Source organism: Crinia signifera, chromosome 4 (genome assembly GCF_055691185.1).
Source record: "Crinia signifera chromosome 4, ASM5569118v1, whole genome shotgun sequence".
Taxonomy (NCBI): domain Eukaryota; kingdom Metazoa; phylum Chordata; class Amphibia; order Anura; family Myobatrachidae; genus Crinia; species Crinia signifera.
In genome coordinates this window covers 306,638,010-306,660,963 of record NC_139220.1, presented here as the reverse complement: position 1 = coordinate 306,660,963, position 22,954 = coordinate 306,638,010, and the positions used below count along the sequence as shown (strand labels likewise).

The 22,954-nt window shown below is 39.9% G+C and overlaps 1 protein-coding gene across 1 annotated transcript; it reads right to left on the bottom strand.

Annotated features, from left to right (window-relative positions):
- Positions 1-17,950: 17,950 nt before the first annotated feature.
- Positions 17,951-19,036, bottom strand: LOC146073314 (uncharacterized). Its single transcript, XM_083180492.1, has one exon. The coding sequence runs from the start codon at positions 19,034-19,036 to the stop codon at positions 17,951-17,953; it is 1,086 nt and encodes a 361-aa protein (XP_083036618.1).
- Positions 19,037-22,954: the final 3,918 nt, after the last annotated feature.

Sequence of the window (22,954 nt, the reverse complement as noted above, 5' to 3'; positions counted from 1 at the left end):
TCTGGTGTAGAAAACATTTGATGGAATTGTACTTACATAAATATTGAATAAACACTGCAATCCCAAAATCTAACCAATAAAGGTATATAATACATTAAGGGATTAGCAGATAATTATTCAATTAATAATTGATGGTACAATACAGAAGCTGAAAAAGGTCACAAATCCCTACCCATTAATTAACAATCAAACAAAAGTCGGAGCTACATGTGTTGATTAAGAAAATTAAAGGAAATTAACTTTATACATCAATATAGGTGAACAATAAGATAAGACAGTCAAAATTCAAAAAACTGCCTATCTATACCCTCCTATACCTCCAGCCCTCTGAGACTAATACAAAAGTTTATAACAAATAATCATAGAGGAAGAATAAATAAGAGGAACCTTGATACAATTACAACCCAGTAAAGAAACATTGTATCATATACATGATGTATTAAAGGATCTGAAAATAAAAGAAATCTCAACACACGTCTCTGAATAAGAATTAAACTAAAAGAAAAAAGACACACTGATACCGATTTTAATCAATTTTTGTTTACTGCACTAATATTTCACAGTAAAAGCAGTTTTAAAACAGACTAATTAAAAGCTAAATTTTAAACAAACACTTAAAATACTTTATCTTTTCTTCTGTGCGCCAAAAAAAGAAGACAATCTTTTCTCTTTCCCCCTTTTTTTGTTCATAATTCATTGTCTTTGGCTGCACCCCCACAGAGATCACATATAAATTAAAGAATATTGTCTCGCTTGGGGCCTCATTAGGTGCTATAGCACCAACCAGTGCAGACTCTCCAACTCCCCTTTCCCCTTTTTTGACTATAAAGTAACTTTTGGGCAATCCCATACAGTTTCAATCATCCCATACTTGTTAACCGTTCCATAAGATATCTTTGCATGCTCAAGGACAGGGAAGCCGGGGCTAGTCTTGGGGCATGACCTCGGAGCAGATGTTGTAGGGTGGAAGTCTGGAGCAATGGGGTGTGCTGCCGCAAGACAGAGGTGCTAAGAAGGAGGTGGAATAGATATCCCCTATGACCCCAGGCGTGTGACGTCTGTTCCGGTGTCCTCTCTGCACCCTCCCGGTCCCGCACGTGGTGCACAGCTTGTCAGTGTGCAGAAACTCTGGACACAGGACACTGATGCTGGGCAACAGGAAGTGCACTGCAGGCACTCAGTCCCCTGATGAACCCCCACGATCTTAGAGGACAGAGGTACCCCTTGCCGGTCCACCACAATAAATATGGATTTCATCCCCAGGGCAACCCCTGCCTTTAAATAATTTGAACCTTATATCTTGGTAAACTGCGATGGTGGGGTGGCCACCCTTGGTGGGTAAAAGGGCTGCCCTGCCTGGTGTAACTGGGGGTTGTCATTGCCGGGATCCCTGCTCCCTCACTGGCCTAGACAGTCTAGAATCCTTTTTGAGCTGCACATATTACCCACCCTCATTCAATGTTCCCTCTAATTTTACGAAGGCTGTGTGCGGCAAAATTTTTTGGCTGTGCAACTTTGGCAAAAAATGTTTATTTTTGTGCATCACTTCTATATATAACTGGAAACAGAACTTACCATACCTACTCTAAACTCTATTAGATAGCTGAAGGATCTAGGTATCCCTTCAAACTGACTCACTCTGACAAAATTGTCCAAATCATCAAGGAACAATAAAATATTACCCATCACTATTATCCCATCACAGCCGCAGCCTATATTTCAGAAAGAAGACCGAATAATACAACAAACCACAATGTCATAAACATACAAGGATCAGCTAAAAAATAAAAAAATAAAAAGAAACAATAAGAAGAAAAATGGTAAAACAAACAAAACTCCAAGAAACGGAAAAACTGATAAAATCGTAAGAATAAACTATTTCCCCAGGACCTGAGTTTTCCATGCAGCGTGTTGGTGGATGGGGAATAGAAAGATATTGCTGTATTAACTATAAACAATACTCAACAATTAAAAATATGTGTCCATCAAGGAATACCCGATAAAAATTATCTCAAAATAGCAATATTATTAATCAAAACCTCGGAGGACATATACAGAGATCAATCAATTCTAACAAAAAGTAAAAAAATAAAAAAATGATGATTCTCCCACTGTTACAAACTCTCCATATATGAATTAATTAATTAAAAAACGAAAGTAATAAATAATAAATGAACAAGCAATAATAAATATATAAAAATAAATGATTAACAATAAAAAATCATCATGTAAATTAGCACTAAACATGTATTACAAACCAATAGCACTTATGGGCATTTAATTCCATTAGAAATAGCCAGACTTATCAATGATACTATACTGGCCAATTAAGAACAATCATTCAATTAATTTAACCTTTAAATACTCGCCGCAGCTTGGAAGTGACACACCATTCCTAGTGTGATCAAGCTCCCAGAGCGAAACGCGCGTCACTTCCTGTCCCCAGGCTCACAGGAGATGTGAACGATGGATGAGACGGCTGACTCCTAACACCTTCTCCCTGCCGCGGTAACGTAACCGGCACATTTAAACCGGTCCGTGAGTACTCAAATGCCAATTAAGGCGCAGCACCCTATAAAATGATAAAGGATTTACCCGCTGCTTGCTGAGTAACCTAGTCAGAGATAAGAATACCTGACATAGAAAACTTTTTTGGTGTCCGGACATTTCTGCTGTCTATTAGAGAACGGCAGGTTTCTGACATAGAAAATATGTTTGGGGTCTCGACTGCCACATAGCACATTACTCTGTGAACAAGGTCTCATGACCAGTGCAGCATATATGAGTACCAAATGTTACCTACTATGTATACTGTTTAAATCTCTCAAGTGAAAGATTAGATCTGTATTATTATTCCAAGCGCTTTTTCCACATAGCGCATTTTTCTGTGAAAATTGATTTTTGAATAGCGCAGTGTGTGTAGGTACTAATTATTTCTTGTCATACACAAACTGCCCTAATTTCCTAAAAAAACAAAATCGAGCAATGCTGTATTAACAGCCCCAGCGCTCATACTGCCACATAGCGAATTGTTCTTGTGATAATTGTTTAATGACCAGTGCAATATGTATTAGCACTAACTGCTATATGTCATATAAGATTGCTCAATTTCTGGAATAGACAAATAACTGATCAATATTGCATTTAACAGTTGAAACGGTGAGATTCGCCACATAGCATATCTTTCCTGTTGAGAGAATTGATGAGAAGTATACCATGCCAAATTGATACCACAATAAAAGTGTTACCTACAGACTTAAGAACGGAGTGAAACTCCATAATTGTCCTAGAGAGAGATAAACAAATCTGTTGTGACTTCTGTGAGAACTAAACCTCCGATCAGCAGTTTCTCTCATTCTGACGCCCACTGCATTCATTGTCTCTGCAAGTGTGAATAACATCAGAGATTGTATTTGCGACCGGCGTCAGAACAGCAGAAAACTGGTACATGTGTATATTCTGTCTGGGTGACAACTGACACTTATCTCTCATCTGGTATTCTATGCCCACAGGGCAGATACCAGACAGCAGAATGGTGCCAGTATGAATAACCCAGATATCTTATCTTCCATGAGGTACGCGACACTTTTGAACTCCTCTACCCACACAGGTTCGGTGTGAACACTCTCTGTCAGAACATCCGGGTGAATTTCCTGCACTGCAATTTATTGCAACAGAAAACACTCTGAGCAGTACATTCCTGACACAATAGAGAGCTCACATCCTTTTATATCTATCTATCTCTCCCTCAGTGCTGAAGGTACGAAAGGAGCAAACTCTCACTCAGTATTTTACGTTTTTAACATGATACTGAAAAGCAGAATTGCTCCTTGGTGAGAGAAATAGCACAACTTATCCTTCTCTCACCACCATACAGATCAGCATTCTCATCCAATAAATTGACTGTTATACACTCCCCACTGAGAAATTCTGGAAATAGGATTGTAGATGCTGTTAAAACCTGCAACAGTATTAAATCTGCCCTGAAAACACACATCATTTTTTATCTCAATTTGCTTTGCAGTTTGGAAAGTGTAGCAAAGATAACAGATTGATAGGAGGAAAACAGATTCAGCAAAATAATTGCATGTCACTTAGACCTGTATACATAAACTATTGAAAACAAAAAGGAAAGGAAATATTGTTGGGATTAAAAGCCATATAATTACCCCAACATTTGAAGAGGGGTTGATTCATATTTTTTCACCTATAAGTTAAAGAAATTTCGCAAACTTGATACAACAACCAATATATCTGCTAGATATATTTGGTCAAAGATAAATGAACTGTGAAAACTGAGGGGAGATTGAACAACCCTTTGTACATCACTTACTTTGTGATTTGGAGTATTTTTACCCTTTATGTGTCTGATGACAAAGAATTCACTTTATATGTATGTATGTGTGTACGTCTGTATTTTGTATTAAGCACTATTTGTTTTAAGGCATACCAAATAAAAGCTAAATTTTAATAATATAATTAACACCAATTTAACAACAAAGAGTGCCCCGGAAAAGACTAAATCAGTCTTTCTTTCTGCACCCTAATGCGGAACCCCCCCCCCTCCCCCCCCCAAAGATAACTGGAAAATGACCTTGTATTTTGTCTATTGGTAAAATTCTAGTCTGCGCCTTAGCTGCCTATATTCTTTCAAAACAAAAGGAGACCACCTAGTCTCCCTACAATGGACAATGTATGGGAAAGAGTGTTTTGAAATAAGAATAAGGGTGCTTGTGTGCTGGAACAAAAAAACAAGAAAAGAGAGACAAGTACTCCCCTGTGACTTCCAGTGAGTCCTGTTGTAATTCTCCGTTGTGTTTTTTTTATTGAGGAATATGAAACAACAAAAGAAAAGAGAGAGGGTCGTTCCCCTCATGTAACCCTGTTTTTTGGGGTTTCAATCACTCTATTCTGTAGTATGAACAGTCTTATGATGTTATTTACTTCAGATTAATCGGGGTACCTCCACCTTACAGTCACACTCACACAATGTGCAGATCAATACGCCTTACAAATGATACTCCCAGGGTCATCAAACTGCAATCCAATGATAAAAGATGGGGTTCTCCCCCTAAACCATATACTCACAAAGTAGTAGATTTCAAGGCGCATAGAGCAGGTTCTTTCTCCCGTGGATTTATCTCTCCCAAACCAAGAATAAATTCTGGATCCTTGTGTATATAAACAAGTATCCTTTATTGTAAAATACACATTTAAAATCACATGGGGCTATTGGGCTGTATGGAACCGGTTAGGGCTGGAGCCCTGGAGAGACAGCTGGAGAAAAATGGTTAAAATTCATGTTGTTTCCCGATTATGCAAGAGAGGTGCAGTGACAAAGGTTGAAATTTGTAAATGTCAAGAAAAGACTAAGGGAGTGCGACATACAGTACTCAATGATATATCCTGCAAAGATGAGAATAATTGTAGAGGGAGAAACCAAGTTCTTTTCAGCTCCAGAAGAAATAGCCAAATCGCTGGATGGCAGTAGAAAGTAGCGGAGGGGGGGCCCTCTGGGCATGGAAACAGATAATATATATATGAATGTGATACCCAATTGATCTACAGTTCATTATTCAGCACATGTTTCTTTCTTTTCATCTTTAACACAGAGTGGATTCCCATAGAACAAAAACACACAGGCCACTGTACCCCAACCTAGAATTGGTGAGTTCAGTGATCTCTTATATGTAGATATGTAGATGGATAGATAGACATAAAATGTATGTATGTATGTTATTATTATTAGCAGGGAATCATTGTAGAGTTCCTGCTGATATGTAGAACATGTTTCTGCGGACTCTCTGCCTGGACAATAGGTGACTCCTAAATTAAAGCTCCTATTGGTGACATAACAGGAGGCTGGAGGCTGCTATGATAGAATTAGAATACAAGGTCAGGTGTTACCCTGCCAGGGTGTAATTAGCATTTACCATTGTGTTGCACAATGTATTGAGGAAAGTATTTGTGTAATCCGGCTGGACAACAAGACGTTTTTTATCTCTTTTCTCACATTCAGTAGCTAGGAGTGGGTGTTACTCGGAAGAAAAGGATATGAAAATAGGAATTAGTGATACAGTTTCAATTCATGTAAAAAAAAATTCAAGTGGTTGGTTTCTTATACAGAATGAATCTAAGGGTTGCTTTAACTGCCTACCTCGCTCACCTCTATGAGAGAGATGAGGAAACACATAAAGGTTTCTTTTATGTTATTAAAGTGAAGTGCATGCCTTGATAAAGGTCCGGTAGGACCGAAATGTGTTGGTGGTACTAGGAAGTGTGAGCAGCCTTCCTCCTTGTCACACTGGTTGTATGTATAAGGACTTTTACATGTATATTGTTGTGTCAGTTTTGTAAACTGTATATTTTTAATTTTTTATATATATTTTTAATAATATTCTGGTCTTGATCTGTACCTGAGACTTTGCATCTGTTGGAAATTTATATTTAGATGCGAGTACCCCTTTGGGGGGTGTCTCCATCTCAATTTTTATACAATAAAATATAAATTGTGGACTGTAAGGCAATATCTGAGATTACTATGCATGAATTGTGAAATATATGAATGTTTTACTACATAAATATGGGAACCAGAGCCACAACAAAGGGGATAATATTAAGCCAACCTTGATTATTATGTGAATTGGGATCACCCAAAATGGCCGACACTCCAAATAAAGGCTGGTTGAACATCTGGTGAAAGTGACGGTGATGTGCAGCATTATGATCAGCTGTGGGACCAGGGATACTGGAAAGAATGACATGGAGACCCAGAAATTGGTGCAATGAGAGATCTGTGATTTTGAACATGCACTGAGAGTGTGAAGCGAAGGGAAGTCACATAAAATGACTATGTTTAACCAATCTCGGCCATCCCACGGTGATTACTGCACATAATTTTTATGATATTTCCGGCTAGATAATGTCTATTACAGTACCTTAGATTAGCATTAGTATTAGATTAGTATTAGGCATTTATGTTCGTGGTGATATGTGCCTTTTGTGGGTCATCACTGTTATTAAGAAATATAAAAAAAATATATATATATATATATATATATATATATATACTTGCAGGGGTTGGAGCGGCACTCACAGCAGAATGAAGAGACAGGTACACGTAGTTACAAGAGCGACGTTTCAACGTCCTTTATTTGGACATTTTCTTCAGGCTAATGCTCATATGAAAAAAAACTTGGCTTTATACACCACCGTGCTGTGGTGTATAAAGCCAAGTTTTTTTCATATGAGCATTAGCCTGAAGAAAATGTCCAAATAAAGGACGTTGAAACGTCGCTCTTGTAACTACGTGTACCTGTCTCTTCATTCTGCTGTGAGTGCCGCTCCAACCCCTGCAAGTATACCATTTAACCGTGCAGGCACCCAGCCACCATTACCTGCATAGGTGCTGTGGATTGTGCCGGTCTCTTGGATACGTATATATATATATATATATATATATATATATATATATATATATATATATATATATATATATATATATATATATAGCGGGTCCAAGAAAAGAGCACTCTGGAGACTTGTCATACAAACAAACAACTGTATTGAGGTATGAACGTTTTCAGGACCTAAGTCCCTTCCTCAGATACCTACTATATATACAGACAATATACCAATCTGTGCAAAGTCCAAATTCCAATGGGTTCCGTCCAAAGTGGGGTAATAGGGCAGCTCGACTTCAATAGAGGCTAGCCCGTGCCTCACGCAACAAAGAACATGGAAAAAAAAAATAGAAGGAGCGCACCGGTAAGTTTCACAGTTTGACTTTACTGAAAAAGGTAATAAAAGCACATACATATAAGTAAAAGATAATCAGCATATCAACCGTATCGTATTGCACAAGCCACGTCTGGACAAGAGCAGCAGAGTTCACGGCACTGGCGGGGTGGTCACAGCGTGTCCCACAGATGCACGCCTCCTGACGAAATCCGTAGTGACGAAACGCGTTGGGGAGTGGTTTCCCGACGTGTCTACTGATCCATCAGCTGTTCCGTCCGGTCTTCATCCTGGTGTTTGACACGCTTAACACTGCTCCACCGCCGGGCTGCTTTCCATCTGTGGGACACGCTGTGACCACCCCGCCAGTGCCGTGAACTCTGCTGCTCTTGTCCAGACGTGGCTTGTGCAATACGATACGGTGGATATGCTGATTATCTTTTACTTATATGTATGTGCTTTTATTACCTTTTTCAGTAAAGTCAAACTGTAAAACTTACCGGTGCGCTCCTTCTATTTTTTCTTTTATATATATATATATATATATATATATATATATATATATATATATATATATATATAAAAGGAAAAAAATCGTCACTCTACTGCTTGTGTAAAAGATATTTGCACCCCGTGCCTTCCTCTGCTGCAGACTGTTAACCAGGCTGGCACATATCTCGTCATCCTGATGATGAGATTAAATTTCGAAAGATCTTGAAGAACCTGTGTGTGGTCTCCATTTCTTCTAAATCGCCCAAGTGCTGCCTGGTGTAATATATATATATATATATATATATATATATATATATATATATATATATATATATATATATATATATATCAGCTTGAAGACAAACAGAGGCACTCCTGCGGACTTGTGATAAGCAATTTAATGCACAAAGGTGACTGACGTTTCGGGGTTAACACTCCCCGTTTTCAAGGTCTACACCTTGAAAATGGGGAGTGTTAACCCCGAAATGTCGGTCACCTTTGTGCATTAAATTTCTTATCACTTGTCCGCAGGAGTGCCTCTGTTTGTCTTCAAGCCAAGTTCTACATCCTTTTCCCAGAAGGCACCCGCGGCAGCTGCTTCATGTTTACGGGAGAGCCGGGCTGACACACCAGCTATATATAGAAACGACGTGAAATAGACTTTTTATTACATGGTTCTTCTTTGTCAGATTACTATCGTGCAAAAAGAATCCCCCGTGGGTTCCGGATTAGGAACACCCCCACTATCGGGCGCCACAATCCCGAATTCGTACGGAAGTGGGTGGGGATCCTGAATAGAGCAGCGATGGATTTGATGATATTGGTGGTTGAGGAGTCCGGGCGTGAGCTACAGATCACCAAAGATAAAATCTCTGCCTTTCAAATTGCCCATCAGGATGTGTTAACTGACCCCGCTAATAATAGTTGGGCACAAAAGTTGGATCAACAATGTGAGGCCTACAAGAAAGATCTTCTTAAGTTTAAGAGGAACAAACGTTATACAGTCGATTTAGACTATGAAGAAAACAAGGTGTATGGCTGGTTGACCGGTGATCGGTCCGAGAAGCGAGGAGAGGCGGGCACCCGCCGCCGGAAACCCTGACAACAAAAACATGGGAAAACCCGGGCCGTCAACAATTGAGTAATATGACCAGTGACAGTGACTTTGTCATATCTGAGTCGGATGAGGCCACTGATCAGGGTGTCCCTTTAGGCCAGGCAGGCCCTGCTATACAACAGGCCAGAAGAGGCCGGCCACCCGCAGGGGCCAACAAAACAGGCGAGGTGCGCCGAAACCCCCCACGCATAGTGGGAACGAAAAAACCCTAATATTTAATTTATCCAGCCGTATCCTGTCTCCGACTGAACTATCTGTACTAAATAGAGGCCTTACTTTTGTTCCTACTAACTTTTTTGACAGCTTTGACTGGAGGTGTGATCATCACAGGTTTATGAGAAAATTAAGATTAAAAGAGTTCTTTCAAAATAAAGTGACGCAACCTTCATCTGACATATTTGGAGACTTCCTGGCTTCCAGTGCAAGCTCTAAATTTGACCCGGTGTCGATTAATCCTTCGCTGAAAACCTTTGGGAGATTGCTGGATGACTCTGTCAATAGATTTGTGGTAGCCCCTGGCATTGTCTCTAAAAATTTGTCCAAAATTGAGACTGAGGCCCTAAGAGAATTTAGTGGGTACCAGGATATAGTCATCCGTCCCGCCGACAAAGGCGGAGCGATTGTAATCCAGAACATCGGTGATTACAGAGCCGAAATTTATCATCAATTGGCGGATCCTGTGGTCTACAAAAAATTACCCAGCAACCCAACTAATAAATTCAAGAAGGAACTGTCCACCATTTTGTCTACAGCGGTTTTGGAGGGGAAACTACCGGCCAAAGTAAGAGATCGGATATTGACAGCAGACCCTGTTGTCCCGGTATTATATACCCTTCCGAAGCTGCATAAGGACGCCAGTAGGCCACCCGGGTGGCCAATTATTTCTGCAAGGAACTCGTTATATCAGCCTGTTTCACAACTGCTTGATTATGTTCTCCAGCCATTGCTGTCTAAGAAAAAAGCATTCTTGAAAGACACGACTAGCTTTTTGAAGTTATTACTGGACATTTCTGTGGTTCCCCCAGGGACTCTGATGTGTTGTCTGGATGTGGCCAGTCTGTACACGTCCATACCCCATGGTGGGGGACTGGATGCGGTACAGGCATTCTTGAGCCAACATCTAGATAGCAATGTTTTTGATCATCATTTGTTTATTACTTTGCTGAGGCTGACCCTTGAAAGAAATTTCTTTCTGTTTGATGGTAGGTACTACCTGCAGCTGTGAGGGTGCGCAATGGGATCATCCGTGGCACCCTTGTATGCTAATATCTACATGTTTAGCCAGGAAGAGCAGATGTTTTTCAATAATCCTTTGGTTAACAGGCATCTGCTCCTGTACACCTGCTACATTGATGATATTTTCATCTTGTGGACGGGTGGACAGGAGCTATTTGATGCCGTGATGGTGGATGTCAATTCCAGAGACTCCACCATTAAATTCATGTATTGCAAAATTTGAGAGTAGGGGGTATGATCCAGCTCTGTTACAACAACAGAAGCTGGAGGTTATGACCATGTCCCGTATGGAGTTGCTCCAGCCCAAACCTGCAAAATCATCTAATGTTCTTCCCTGGACCAGTACCTATCCTGTGGCCAGCCCCGCCATTCATTATGCCTCAAAAGCACTCTGGCCCATTGTCAAGAGTGACCCTGACTTGATTGGACTAAGTACAGTACGCCCCTTGGCAGCCTTCAAAAGAGGTCGTAACTTAAAGGACCGGTTAATGAAGACAGACATTACGGGGATGGGTATTCCACGAGCCCCTAATGTCTACATTAAACCACCAGGCTGCAATAGCTGCTGTAATTGTACCACTTGTAGTCATCTGATCGTGTGTAAGAAGTTTAAATACCCACACACGGAGAAGGAGTATCATATACGCTTTGTGCTGTCCTGTAGATCAGAATATGTGGTGTATATTATAGTGTGCCCGTGTGGCTACTATTATGTGGGACAGACCACCAGGTATTTCCGCGAGAGAATGGCGTTGCACAGGTCTGCTATTGACTTGGCAATTTCTGGCCGGACAATAGATCAGCCTGTTGCACGCCATTTCAAAGCGATGGGACATACGTTGTCCTCGCTCAAATATTTTATTATTGACCACATACTGTACCTGATTCGTTAAGGGGAGGAGACAGGGCAAAGTGTCTATTGCTCTCTGAATCTAGATGGATCTTCAGGCTAAATACCATTCAGCCTCATGGCCTTAATGAAAAAATCAACTGGAATGCTGTGCTATGATGCGCAGGTATCCATTTGGTCAAACTCATCATTTAGTGTGCTGTATATATTGTGTATATTGTGTTTCCTGTGTATGTGTGTATTCTAGTATATAACTGTTTAATGTCCTTTTTTCCCCTGTTCCCCTAGGTCCCCCGACTGGCTAAGGTGACCAGGCCAGCAGGAAGTATGTTGAAGTCCGGGGTGAGCTGGAGCGCAAGCGGCGTCTGTTGCCTAGCAACGTTGCCGCTAACTGCCGCCGGATGTCTGCGGTCTGATAGCTTCCGCCTGGACGCAGCGTCGCACGCCGTACGGGAGGACAGTGGGCTGAATGGCGGGGTAAGTATGTGTATATATACGCTGTTTGTTTCATGGTGCTTTTGCTGTAGGTTATTGTCCTGAAGACGGGGGTCAGACCCCGAAAGCTTGACTTCTATAAACCTTGATTATATGCTGCATCTGCCCTTCATTTCTTGGATTGCTGTGTTGTTTCATCGTTGGGGCACCGGGGCCTGCTGTTTTTGAGTCAAGAGAGTGCCGGCAGGATTGGATACTGTATATATAGATATAGATATATCAAAGCTTTCCCGCCTTCCCTTCCTCTTTTCCTTATTTCCCCTGATTAAATTATCTGTTTACTTTTTACTATTTCTTTTTTTTATTTCTATGACTGTGATCACCCCTTTTACCTTATGATATTCTGATTGGTGCCATGGTTTCCAAATTGAATAAAATTTAGTGCTAGTGGCTCTAGATGCATAAGTAAATTTTTCATGTTCACATGTGATATTCACAAGATTAATCCATTCCTTAATTTCAGGGCCTCTTACTGCCATCCAATGACGTGCAATAATCACCTTGTCTAGTGCCGTGAGATTCAACAACAATGATCCCATCTCTCTGGAGATGTCCACCCTCTGCCATAGTCCCATAACCATGTTGATTTCTGAGAGGGTATCTCGAGACACCCCAAACCCATGATGATCTGACATATCCTTTCCCTGAAATATCTCACTCTCCTACATGCCCATAGTAGATGCCAGAATGTGGCCCCATTTTCCCCACATTTTGGGCACGCATCGCTACTTACTTAATCTATTTTTTTTTATCTGACGAGGTTATGTTCTATGCAAAATGTTAAACTGAACCTGTTGAATTTATATAGAGTTTGTTGCTTTTTTTTGTAATGGCTAGTGCTATTTGCCAATTACTCTCATTTATATCTGAGACACCTCTGGTCCACCTCTGCATGAGCTGTAACAGACCAACATCATTTATATTTACAGATAAATTATAATAACCTTTTGAGATACGCTTCCGAGTAGTTAATTGTTTGATGAACTGTTTGATTGGGGCTTCCTCCAACCACCCTTCCCTGCCATCACAGTACTGATTTAAAGCACTTCTAACCTGTAAGAATATAAAAAAAATTGATCTGGGCAGACTGAATTCGGCCTGCAGTTGCTCAAAAGATTTAAAAGTTCTATCTTGATATAGTTGACCCACTGAGGATATTCCATATTGTGCCCATATTATCCCACCTTGCTGTTTTCTAATCTCTTGTGCTGTTGTCAGAGACAGGAAAGATGTGGCTGGATCTAACCCTACATATCCGTCCATTTTACAGACTGCTCTCCAGATTTTTAGAGCTTGATTTATGATAGGGGGATACTTTTTACAGGTTGTGTTTAATAACAGTAACTGTAAGGGTGTAAGATTTACATCCACACAGTTCACCAATCTAATTAACTCTTTGGTTTGCTCTTCTGTCTTTACCCAAAAACTTAAATGTGCTATTTGCACTGCATAATAATAGTTTTTAAAGTTTGGTAAGGCTAGGGACGTTTAATTCCCCAAATAAAGGAGTATATAATGCTATTTAAACTTCTGAAGAATTCATCTTTGATATAAATTGGTGAATGCTGGAGTATGTACAGGATCTTAGGTAGAATGATCATTTTGGTAAGATTTACTCATCCAATTACAGTCAGAGGGAGTTTAGCCCAGCACCTACATTTTGTCCTCACCTCCACCAACGTGGGTGATATATTATCCTTCACGAAATCGTGAGCTTGTCCTGATATTTCAATCCCCAGATATTTAAAACTAGAGACATTCTTCATGGGGATGTTGGCCCGATAGTCACCAAGTTTATCATTGCCTATTGCCAATAGATGGAATTTACTCCAATTTATCGTGAGCTCAGAATATTCCCCTAATTGTCTTATTTGTTCAATAACTTCCGATAGTTCGACTCTTGGATTGGCCAGGCCGACCAGCAGGTCGTCTGCATATAATGATATTAAATTATACCTCATGTCCACCCCCACCACCTGGCAGCTCAGCCTTGCTCTTAATAGGCACGCTAATGGTTTGATGGTTACCGCGAATATGAACGGAGAGAGGGGACACCCTTGCCGATTACCTCTATTCAACGGGAATGGGATGGATCTAAATCCGTTAATAGAGATTCGTGCCCTTGGGTTCTTATACAGAAGCCTCATCCATTTGATAAAGACTGGTCCGAATCCAAATGCTTTGAGGGTGCCCCATAAATAGCTCCATTCAATGGAGTCAAATGCCTTGTTGGCATCAAAAGAGGCCAACACGGCATTTATCCCCTGCTATTTACATATTGAAAATATGAAAATACCCTTTTTAAGTTTATCATTGTAGACTTCCCGCTCATAAACCCTGTTTGGTCAGGGTGGACAATATCTTTAATAACTCTACTCAGTCTGTTCACCAATACTTTCGCTATAATCTTTGCATCAGTTGGTAATAATGATATTGGCCTATACGAGTCCACCCTGGTCAAATCTTTTCCTTTTTTTGGTATAACCACTATTGAGGCCTCGGCCATCGAGGAAGGCAGGCCATCTTCCTCCATCATATTTTGACATAGCGTGACTAGCCGAGGAGCCAATATTTTATCAAAGTTTTTATACACCTCTCCTGGTAATCTGTCTAAGCCTGGGGCTTTTCCTGGCAGTAGATCTCTAATTGCTCTTTCTACTTCAGTTATTTCAATATGGGTATCTAATAAATCCTGGGCTTCTGAGGAGAGTTGCGGGAGATCTATTTCCCCTAGAAACATCCCAATATCCTCATGGTCCACTGTAATATGTGATTGATACACTGAATTAAAATGAGCGACAAACTCGTCCACTATCCTAGGAGTAGAGGTCAGAGTTTCCCCTGCATCTGTTCTAATTTTGGAAACTATATTAGATGGTCTAACTCGTTAAATAGGCCAAAAATGTCCCCACTTTATCAGAGCTCGAATACCAGTAGTTTGAGCTTGATAAAAGACTACGACTATTTACATCCTGTAGATACTCCGCCCATTCTCTCTGAGATTTTTGCCAGTATGAATCTGTCTTACTGGTCAAATATATATTTTCTAAGTAAATCCTTTGTGCTCTCTTCCAGTGCGCCCCCTTAATAAAACAAATGTTCTTACTGAACACTCCTCTCAGGAAGGCCTTAAATGCATCCCAGATGTATATATTTGAAGTAGATCCTTCATTAATTTAAAAAAGGCCATCATTTCCCCCTCAATCTCATCCTGATTGATCTGTGAAAGCCAGAAAGGTTGTAGCTTCCAATATCGGAACCCAATAGATTCTTTTAGATTTAGCTGCATGATCTGATATTCCCCACGCTTGTATTCAATATGCTTGATCTTATTTATTAATTTATCCGATGTTAAGATTAAATCTATCCTAGAGAAGGCCCTATGGGTTGCTGAATAGCATGAGAATTGGGGTAGGTCTGGATTTCTCATTCTCCATAGGATCCTTCCACCCGATCCCCTCTATAAATTTTGCAAACCTATTCCCTTCCTTATTGGCTTCTTTACTAGATTTACTCCACCTATCTAACTGAGGGGAAATAGTGTTGTTGAAATCGCCTAAACAGATCGTAAGGTTTTCCGGGAATGAAGTGGCAAAATCTACACCTGCCCTTACTATCTCATATGAGAATGGCGGAGGGATATACTGTATATGTTTAAAAGACTTATATCAACATAGTCTATGCTACAGTCTAGAAATACATATCTACCCCTGGGGTCCACCTTGGCTGTTCTAAATTCCAAAATCATAGATTTCTTTACCAGAATTGAAACTCCTCTGGACATAGATGTAAAAGGGGCATGAAATGCTGCTCCTATCCAGGAAGCCGGTCTCCACACAGAAGCCGGTCTCCACACAGATGGGTGTCCTGAAGACAAATAATTTCAGCTTCTAAAGTTTTGCAATGATTTAGCACCAATGATCTTTTAACTTTATCGTTAAGACCTCTAACGTTCCAAGTTAATATTTTGACCATCACACAAAAATTATTCTCATCTATCCCAGTTGCTTTCCCCTTCTGTCCCCCTCCTCCCTTCCATAATTTTCGTCTTAGGAGTCTATTGTTTTCCTATTTTTCTCCTTACAGAAATCTGTGCTTGACCTGTGCTGTAACTTGAACATGACATACAAATACAGTAAAAGTTATGTTTTGATTCAGTGCCCACCACCAAGAAACTGCTATTCTCTCCTTTTTGTGTTGTATTTTAGTGTATTATGCAGTGGTGTAACTATAAATTTGGCATCACTCCACCTGAAATTTCAGCCGCCCCCCTTAAAATTAAAGCCCCCCACCCCATAAAATAAAAACCGCCACCCTCCTCCAACCCCTAACCCCACTGCTTACACTTCTGCTCACCTCCGCCGGGATCTGCAGTCCCAGATCTCCTCCTGTCAGGCTTCTGTTTATGAAAATGACCCTGTTTATGAAAATGACCCTCACAAAATGGCTGCCCATAACAGCAGACCATTTTTGAATATGCTAGAGCAGGCTTCTGCCTGCTCTAGCATCCTCAAAAAGTGTGTGCTGTAAGAAGGACATTTTGTGAGGGTCATTTTCATTAACAGGAGCCTGTCAAGAGGATAGCTGGGGCTGCAGACAAGAGACAAGTAGATCTGTTGGTCCCAGTGGCAGCAGCGAGCAAAGGGTCTGGTTGGTCCCAGGCACCAGCAGCAGTGCAGCGCATAGACAGCCCTGCAGACCCTCAGCACCTCCCCGCAACTGTGGGGTCTGTGGGGCTATTCTTATGCCACTGGTATTAGGGGTCAATTGTAGCAGCTCCCTTCATGTCAGGAGAGCAACATAAATATATTTATAAATAAAATCTCTGCTCTGCACAAGATCTCTGTCTCTTCTGCATGGATCACCAGCTCCAATTCACTATTACATGACTTTCATCAGGCTGCTTCCACCCTATAGAATGCCCTTCCACGTACAATAAGAATCTCGACTTGCTTCCAAACTTTCAAGCATTCCCTCAAAACTCACCTCTTCAGGCAAGTATATCATAATTAATTCCCATATGCATAACCCTCTACTTATGTATTATATAGCTTCCCTTCTGGACCTACAAGCTATGCTATTACTGGTGCCTGTCCTTGTGTTTCCCTCCTATGTCCCTATAGATTGTTAGCTTGCAGCAGGGCCCTCTAACTTCCAAATCTGTCTGTTGTTACCCTGTTTGTTTATCTCTGTTTACAATTGTAAAGCGCAACGGAATCTGCTGCGCTATATAAGAGACTGTAATGCTGTGTACACACGGTCCAATTTCCTTTCCGATGTTGACGATATAGTCAACATCGGATCGCATCGGATGCAGATCGCAAGGGTTTTAACCCTTGCGATCCCGATCCGATCCTGATGCACGTTCACGTATCGGAAGCCAGAAAGTCTTGGCTGCCTTGTCTATATAGTGCAGATCTGCACTGTATAGTCAAGATAGGATGCAAATCGGATGTGCCTTAAGATCCTATCCAAGATCCTATCTGATCAGATCGTGGATAGGATCTTAAGGAACATCTAACGTGTGTACACACCATAACAGAATCTGCTGCACTATATAAGAAACTGTAAATAGATAAATAAATAAATACTATTGCAGGGATATTATTGGAGGGTTCACATAACACAATGTTTATTACAGTCACTGGCACAGAGGATCAACTACAGGTGTTTCTCTCTCTGGTCTTTAACAAGACAGATTTATATACAAATACAAATTGTTACATTCATTAAATAAAATTTCCTAACATGTAATCATATAGAAGGGATTCATTTGTATTCTGCACAGCCGATCTCATTTCTAAAGTGACAGGAGATTGGGAGTCCTAAATTAATGTTCTTTTATTATTATGCTGATTGCAGCCAAACAGAATGAATGTAGCAACGTAACACAGATAACCAATCTGAAGTTATGGGCATGATGTGAAAAGTGACATTTGGGAACCCATACAGGTCACTTTCACATATTGCTGCTCACTGCCTCAGGAGGCTGAGAGTGGAAGGTGCCATCAGATGTTTGTGCCCTAAGGCACAAATTGAATTACTCTCTCAGGTGACCAGCCCCGAAAGCTGCCACCACAGACATTTGTATCATCCCCATTGCAGGGATACAAGGGAACATGAGGAACACGTGATACATTCAGGTCCTCAGAGCATGTAAATGACTTCTGTCCAGTGTGACTCCTCTGATGTGTAACTAGATTACGCTTACTTGTAAAATACTTGCTGCATTCTGAGCAACTAAATGGTTTCTCTCCTGTGTGACTCCTCTGATGTATAACAAGGTTAGCCTTATGGATAAAACACTTGGCGCATTCAAAGCATTTAAATGGTTTCTCTCCTGTGTGACTCCTCTGATGTGTAACTAGATGATGCTCACGGGTAAAACACTTGCTGCATTCTGAGCAACGAAATGGTTTCTCTCCAGTGTGACTCCTCTGATGTGTAACTAGATTATGCTTATGGGTAAAACACTTGCTGCATTCTGAGCAACTAAATGGTTTCTCTCCTGTGTGACTCCTCTGATGTCTAACAAGTTGGGCCTTCTGGATAAAACACTTGGCACATTCAAAACATTTAAATGGTCTCTCTCCAGTGTGACTCCTCTGATGTGTAACTAGGTTACGCTTACTGGTAAAACACTTGCTGCATTCAGAGCAATTAAATGGTTTCTCTCCTGTATGAATCATCTGATGTATAACAAGGTTGAACTTCTGGATAAAACACTTGCTACATTCAGAGCACTTAAATGGTTTTTCTCCCGTATGACTCCTCTGATGTATAACAAGATATGACTCTACTGTAAAACACTTGCTACATTCAGAACATGTAAATGGTCGCTCTCCTGTGTGAATCCTCTGATGGATGAGAAGATGTGATTTACATGTAAAGCATTTGTCACACTCAGAGCACAGATGTGGTCTCTCTCCTGTGTGACTCCTCTGATGTCTGAGAAGATGTGATTTATATGTAAAGCATTTGTCACACTCAGAGCACATATGTGGTCTCTCTCCTGTGTGACTCCTCTGATGGATGAGAAGCTGTGATTTATATGTAAAGCGTTTGTCACACTCAGAGCACAGATGTGGTCTCTCTCCTGTCAGACTCATCATGTATTGGATGAGAAACAAATTAGCTGCAGAAGGTTTCTCCTATGTATAAAATGAAAGTAGCTTTAGGGAGTCCCCCAGATTTGCAGGAAGAAATGGTGTAGGTGGATTGATCTGACTGTTGTGTGGCTTTCCACAGCGTCTTCCAAATGAAAATCCTGTTACTTATTTGTCCTGCAAGAAAAAAATATATATTTAAAAATCTATATTGTGGTAATTCTACTATTACTGTAATAGTGCTACTTTATATCTGGAAAATGATGTATTTTTATATACCATTGTAAATATGTCCAAGTCATTTACAATTTTTATATATTTTTGGGAATAATCTGTTTATTGAAAAATTTTCCATATATTGTGATCAAATAAAGGTACATATATTTTGGAAGGGGAAAGGGAGAGAACAACAAATAAAATAGGGAAAGATGGGTAAAGCAATATAGCGACTAAAAATCCAGTGTCCCTCTCAGTAAAATACATCAGATAATATGCAAACAATAAATTGTATTGTGAACAAGGGAGAATCCCCTCAAATGTCACATTTGATTATTTACAAGCTTATGCTATATTGTTATAAGCCAAATGTAAGAGGGGGAGGAGCATTGTGATGCGCTAGCCATGGCGACCATGTATCTATAAAGCAGGGGAGGGGAACTGTGTATAAGGACTACTACACTATGTATATGTTTTCTTTGTTTGTTTATATATGAAGAATATAATATAAAACAAGGGTAGGATGATATCTCTTCTGTCTATGATTACAAGACATGCCTCTAAAAAGTTGGTTTAAGGTAATTTTGCCAAATTGTAGTAATTTGTTACTTATTTATATATTAACAGTTTCTTATATAGCGCATACAAATTCCGCAGCACTTTAACTTGAGAGCAATTAGGAATCAAGCTTATGGATCAGGCTGGTCTCAATGCTGAGAGTATTATATATTATTCAAGAAGGAATTCCTTCATTACTACAACATGAGACAGAATACTTTACTGCTGCTACATTACTTGCTTACACAAAGGGTGAAATTTAATAGGATGAGATATTCAGTAAGTGAGAGATTTGGTAAGAAATCTTCAGGTTTTTTAAAGCGGCAATCATTAACACAGTAAAAAAAAAACTGGAGATTTCTTACCAAACTTCTCACTTTCTGAATCTCTCATGATATTAAACTTCCCCCAATGTCACTGACAAACTATAAATTCCCATTAATATGTTTAGACATTTATTATGGACTGACAGTAATTGTCATAATTCTTCAAGTATATCTTACTATTCAGTGTTCCATACGATAATGTAGAATCGTGTAATATACTGTAAAATCTAGATATTTGTAGAAGTTTTATGCAGTGTTTTATTTATCAATAGATATTACATATATAAGTACTTGTGTACTAGCACGGCACCCAGGATATTTGGTCGTACAAAATATGATCGCATTGCATGGCATACACCCGATGCACTGCAAAGCAATGTGATTTAAAATTGTATAAGCCCCCTATACGATGTTTAATTGTATAAGCACCCTAATGGAGGCTTACAATGTTAAATGCACTCCCAAGCCACCCCCACTATGGACGTGAACCCAAAGCGTGGCGAGCGCACGCGTATTACTTTACATGTATTCCGTGTCCGCTCGCCATGCTTCGGGCTCGGTGGCTCGCTGCGATCGCCAAACTATATTGAATTAACTCCACGCTGATGTGGATACTGGGGGTATGAAAAGGTCATAGGACACATACCGCCGCCCCTCGCGGGGTCGCTGCGCTCGCCACGCTTCGGGTTCATGTTCATAGTGGTTGGTGGCGTGGGGGTGCATTTAACATTGTAAGCCTCCATTAGGGTGCTTATACAATTTAAAATCACATTGTATGTCATTGTATGCCATATACAATGGTATACAATTTTTAATTGTATACCATCGGGTGCCAATCGCGTTGCATCACATCGCATACCATCGCATGCTTTATGGTCTGCGATGGGCGCCGTGCTAGTACACAAGTACCCAAGTATATACTAATAATTGATAACAAGACAATATTTGTACAATAATATCTACAAAGGTTTGTTCATGTATCAATATATTCTTATGTATAATATAATTACCTTACTCTGGAGATGCTTCCTCTGTCTCTTTCTTACTCCTCCATCCTCCCAGCTCTCCAACCAGTAACTGATCCAGCAGCTCCTTCATCAGCTCCCAGTGGTCTGATACAGCCTATTTATAGTCACTCCTCCCCATCTCTCCCCAGTAGTTCCCAGGATGCCCAGAATTATTACACTGAGAGGTGACATGTAAATTAGGGTCACATAACATTAGTATACAGTCATTCACCACAGCAGCTCCTCCTGCCCAGCTCCTTGTCTTGTAAATGAGGTATAAATATTCCTAAAGTCACTTATTACAATGGAAATGCTAATTACACCCTGGCAGGGTAACTCCTTGTATTCTAATTAGATCACAGCAGCCTCTGGCCTCCTGTTACATCACCAATGGAAGCTTTTGTTTAGGAGTCACCTATTGTCCAGGCAGAAAGTCAGCACTAAGATGTTCTACATATCAGCAGGAACTCTACAACGATTCACTGCTAATAATAACAGACATGCATACATATAATTTATGTCTATCTATCTATCTATCTATCTATCTATCTATCTATCTATCTATCTATCTATCTATCTATCTACAAGATATAACTGAACTCACAAAGTCTAGGTTTGGGTACAGTTGCCAGTGACCACAATTAACTTTTGTGCACTGAAAGGAAAAGCAATATTCTATTAACATGTAATGTTACTTTATACTAATATTCTCCATAAAGATAGAGTGGCAGCTTTAGTCCACTTCTTAAACTCTGATGCTGGACCAGTAGATATATATGGCAGACTTATTATGGATTACTTAGAATGTATTATTTTAAATAATTATTTTCTGTCTGAGGCATACTTTTTATTACAAGTACATGGGACCGCCATGGGCATAACAGTTTGCACATAGATTTGAAAATTTGCTTATGGGACTTTTCGAGAACCAGTACATTTAAGGGAGTAATTTACTATACTAACTATGACCAATAAAAGGACGAATAAGGTAATGAACTGCTTAACTAGACAAGCTGTCATTATTAACATTGGTTAGCAAATATCCCAAAAGCAAAAGAAAAAAGGGTTTGTATCTTGGGGCACTCACTGGATTAAGCTATATTTGTAAGACCCGTCTTGTATGGAATCATTACAAAATTATACTTTTCTTTATAAAATGTAACTTTTATTAGTACATATGCTAAAATTGCTAAAAGCCAGCAAAATATAGGGTAGAATGTGAAAAGTGTTGAAAATAATAGATTTTTTTTTAGATTGAAATTTTACGCACTGTGTTTTTGTTCTATGAGAATCTAGTCTGTTTTAAAGATTCTTATACTTAATGGGACTCCAAAACAATTACCTGTGGGTTCTTTAATGGTGCTGATTATATAGTAATGTTACATCAGCAATCACAATTAATTGCTTCTCAGATCCAGTGATTCCTTCCCCCTCCCCCCCCAGATAAATGGTTTCTTTAATCTATTTGACTTGCCCACACATTACAGATTTGTTTCAGTTATCGGCAGATTTTTCCTGTTAAAATTCCCACACATACAAAAATGAAACTTCAATAAAACTTCATGTTTTTAAACATGTATAAAAATCTGATTCAGCAATCGATTAGCGATCCCTATTAATTTTTGATTGGGATTGCCAAAAGGGGGAGCCCACACATTAAAGATTAATTATGACAATCATCTCCCGAACGGAGGATTGTCACAATTAATTGCTGATGTATGGGGCCCATAAGTCAATATACCATTATATCAAGGAAGGTAAGTAGCCTTTGGGCAATCCCATACAGTTTCAGTCAACCCAGACTTGTTAATCAT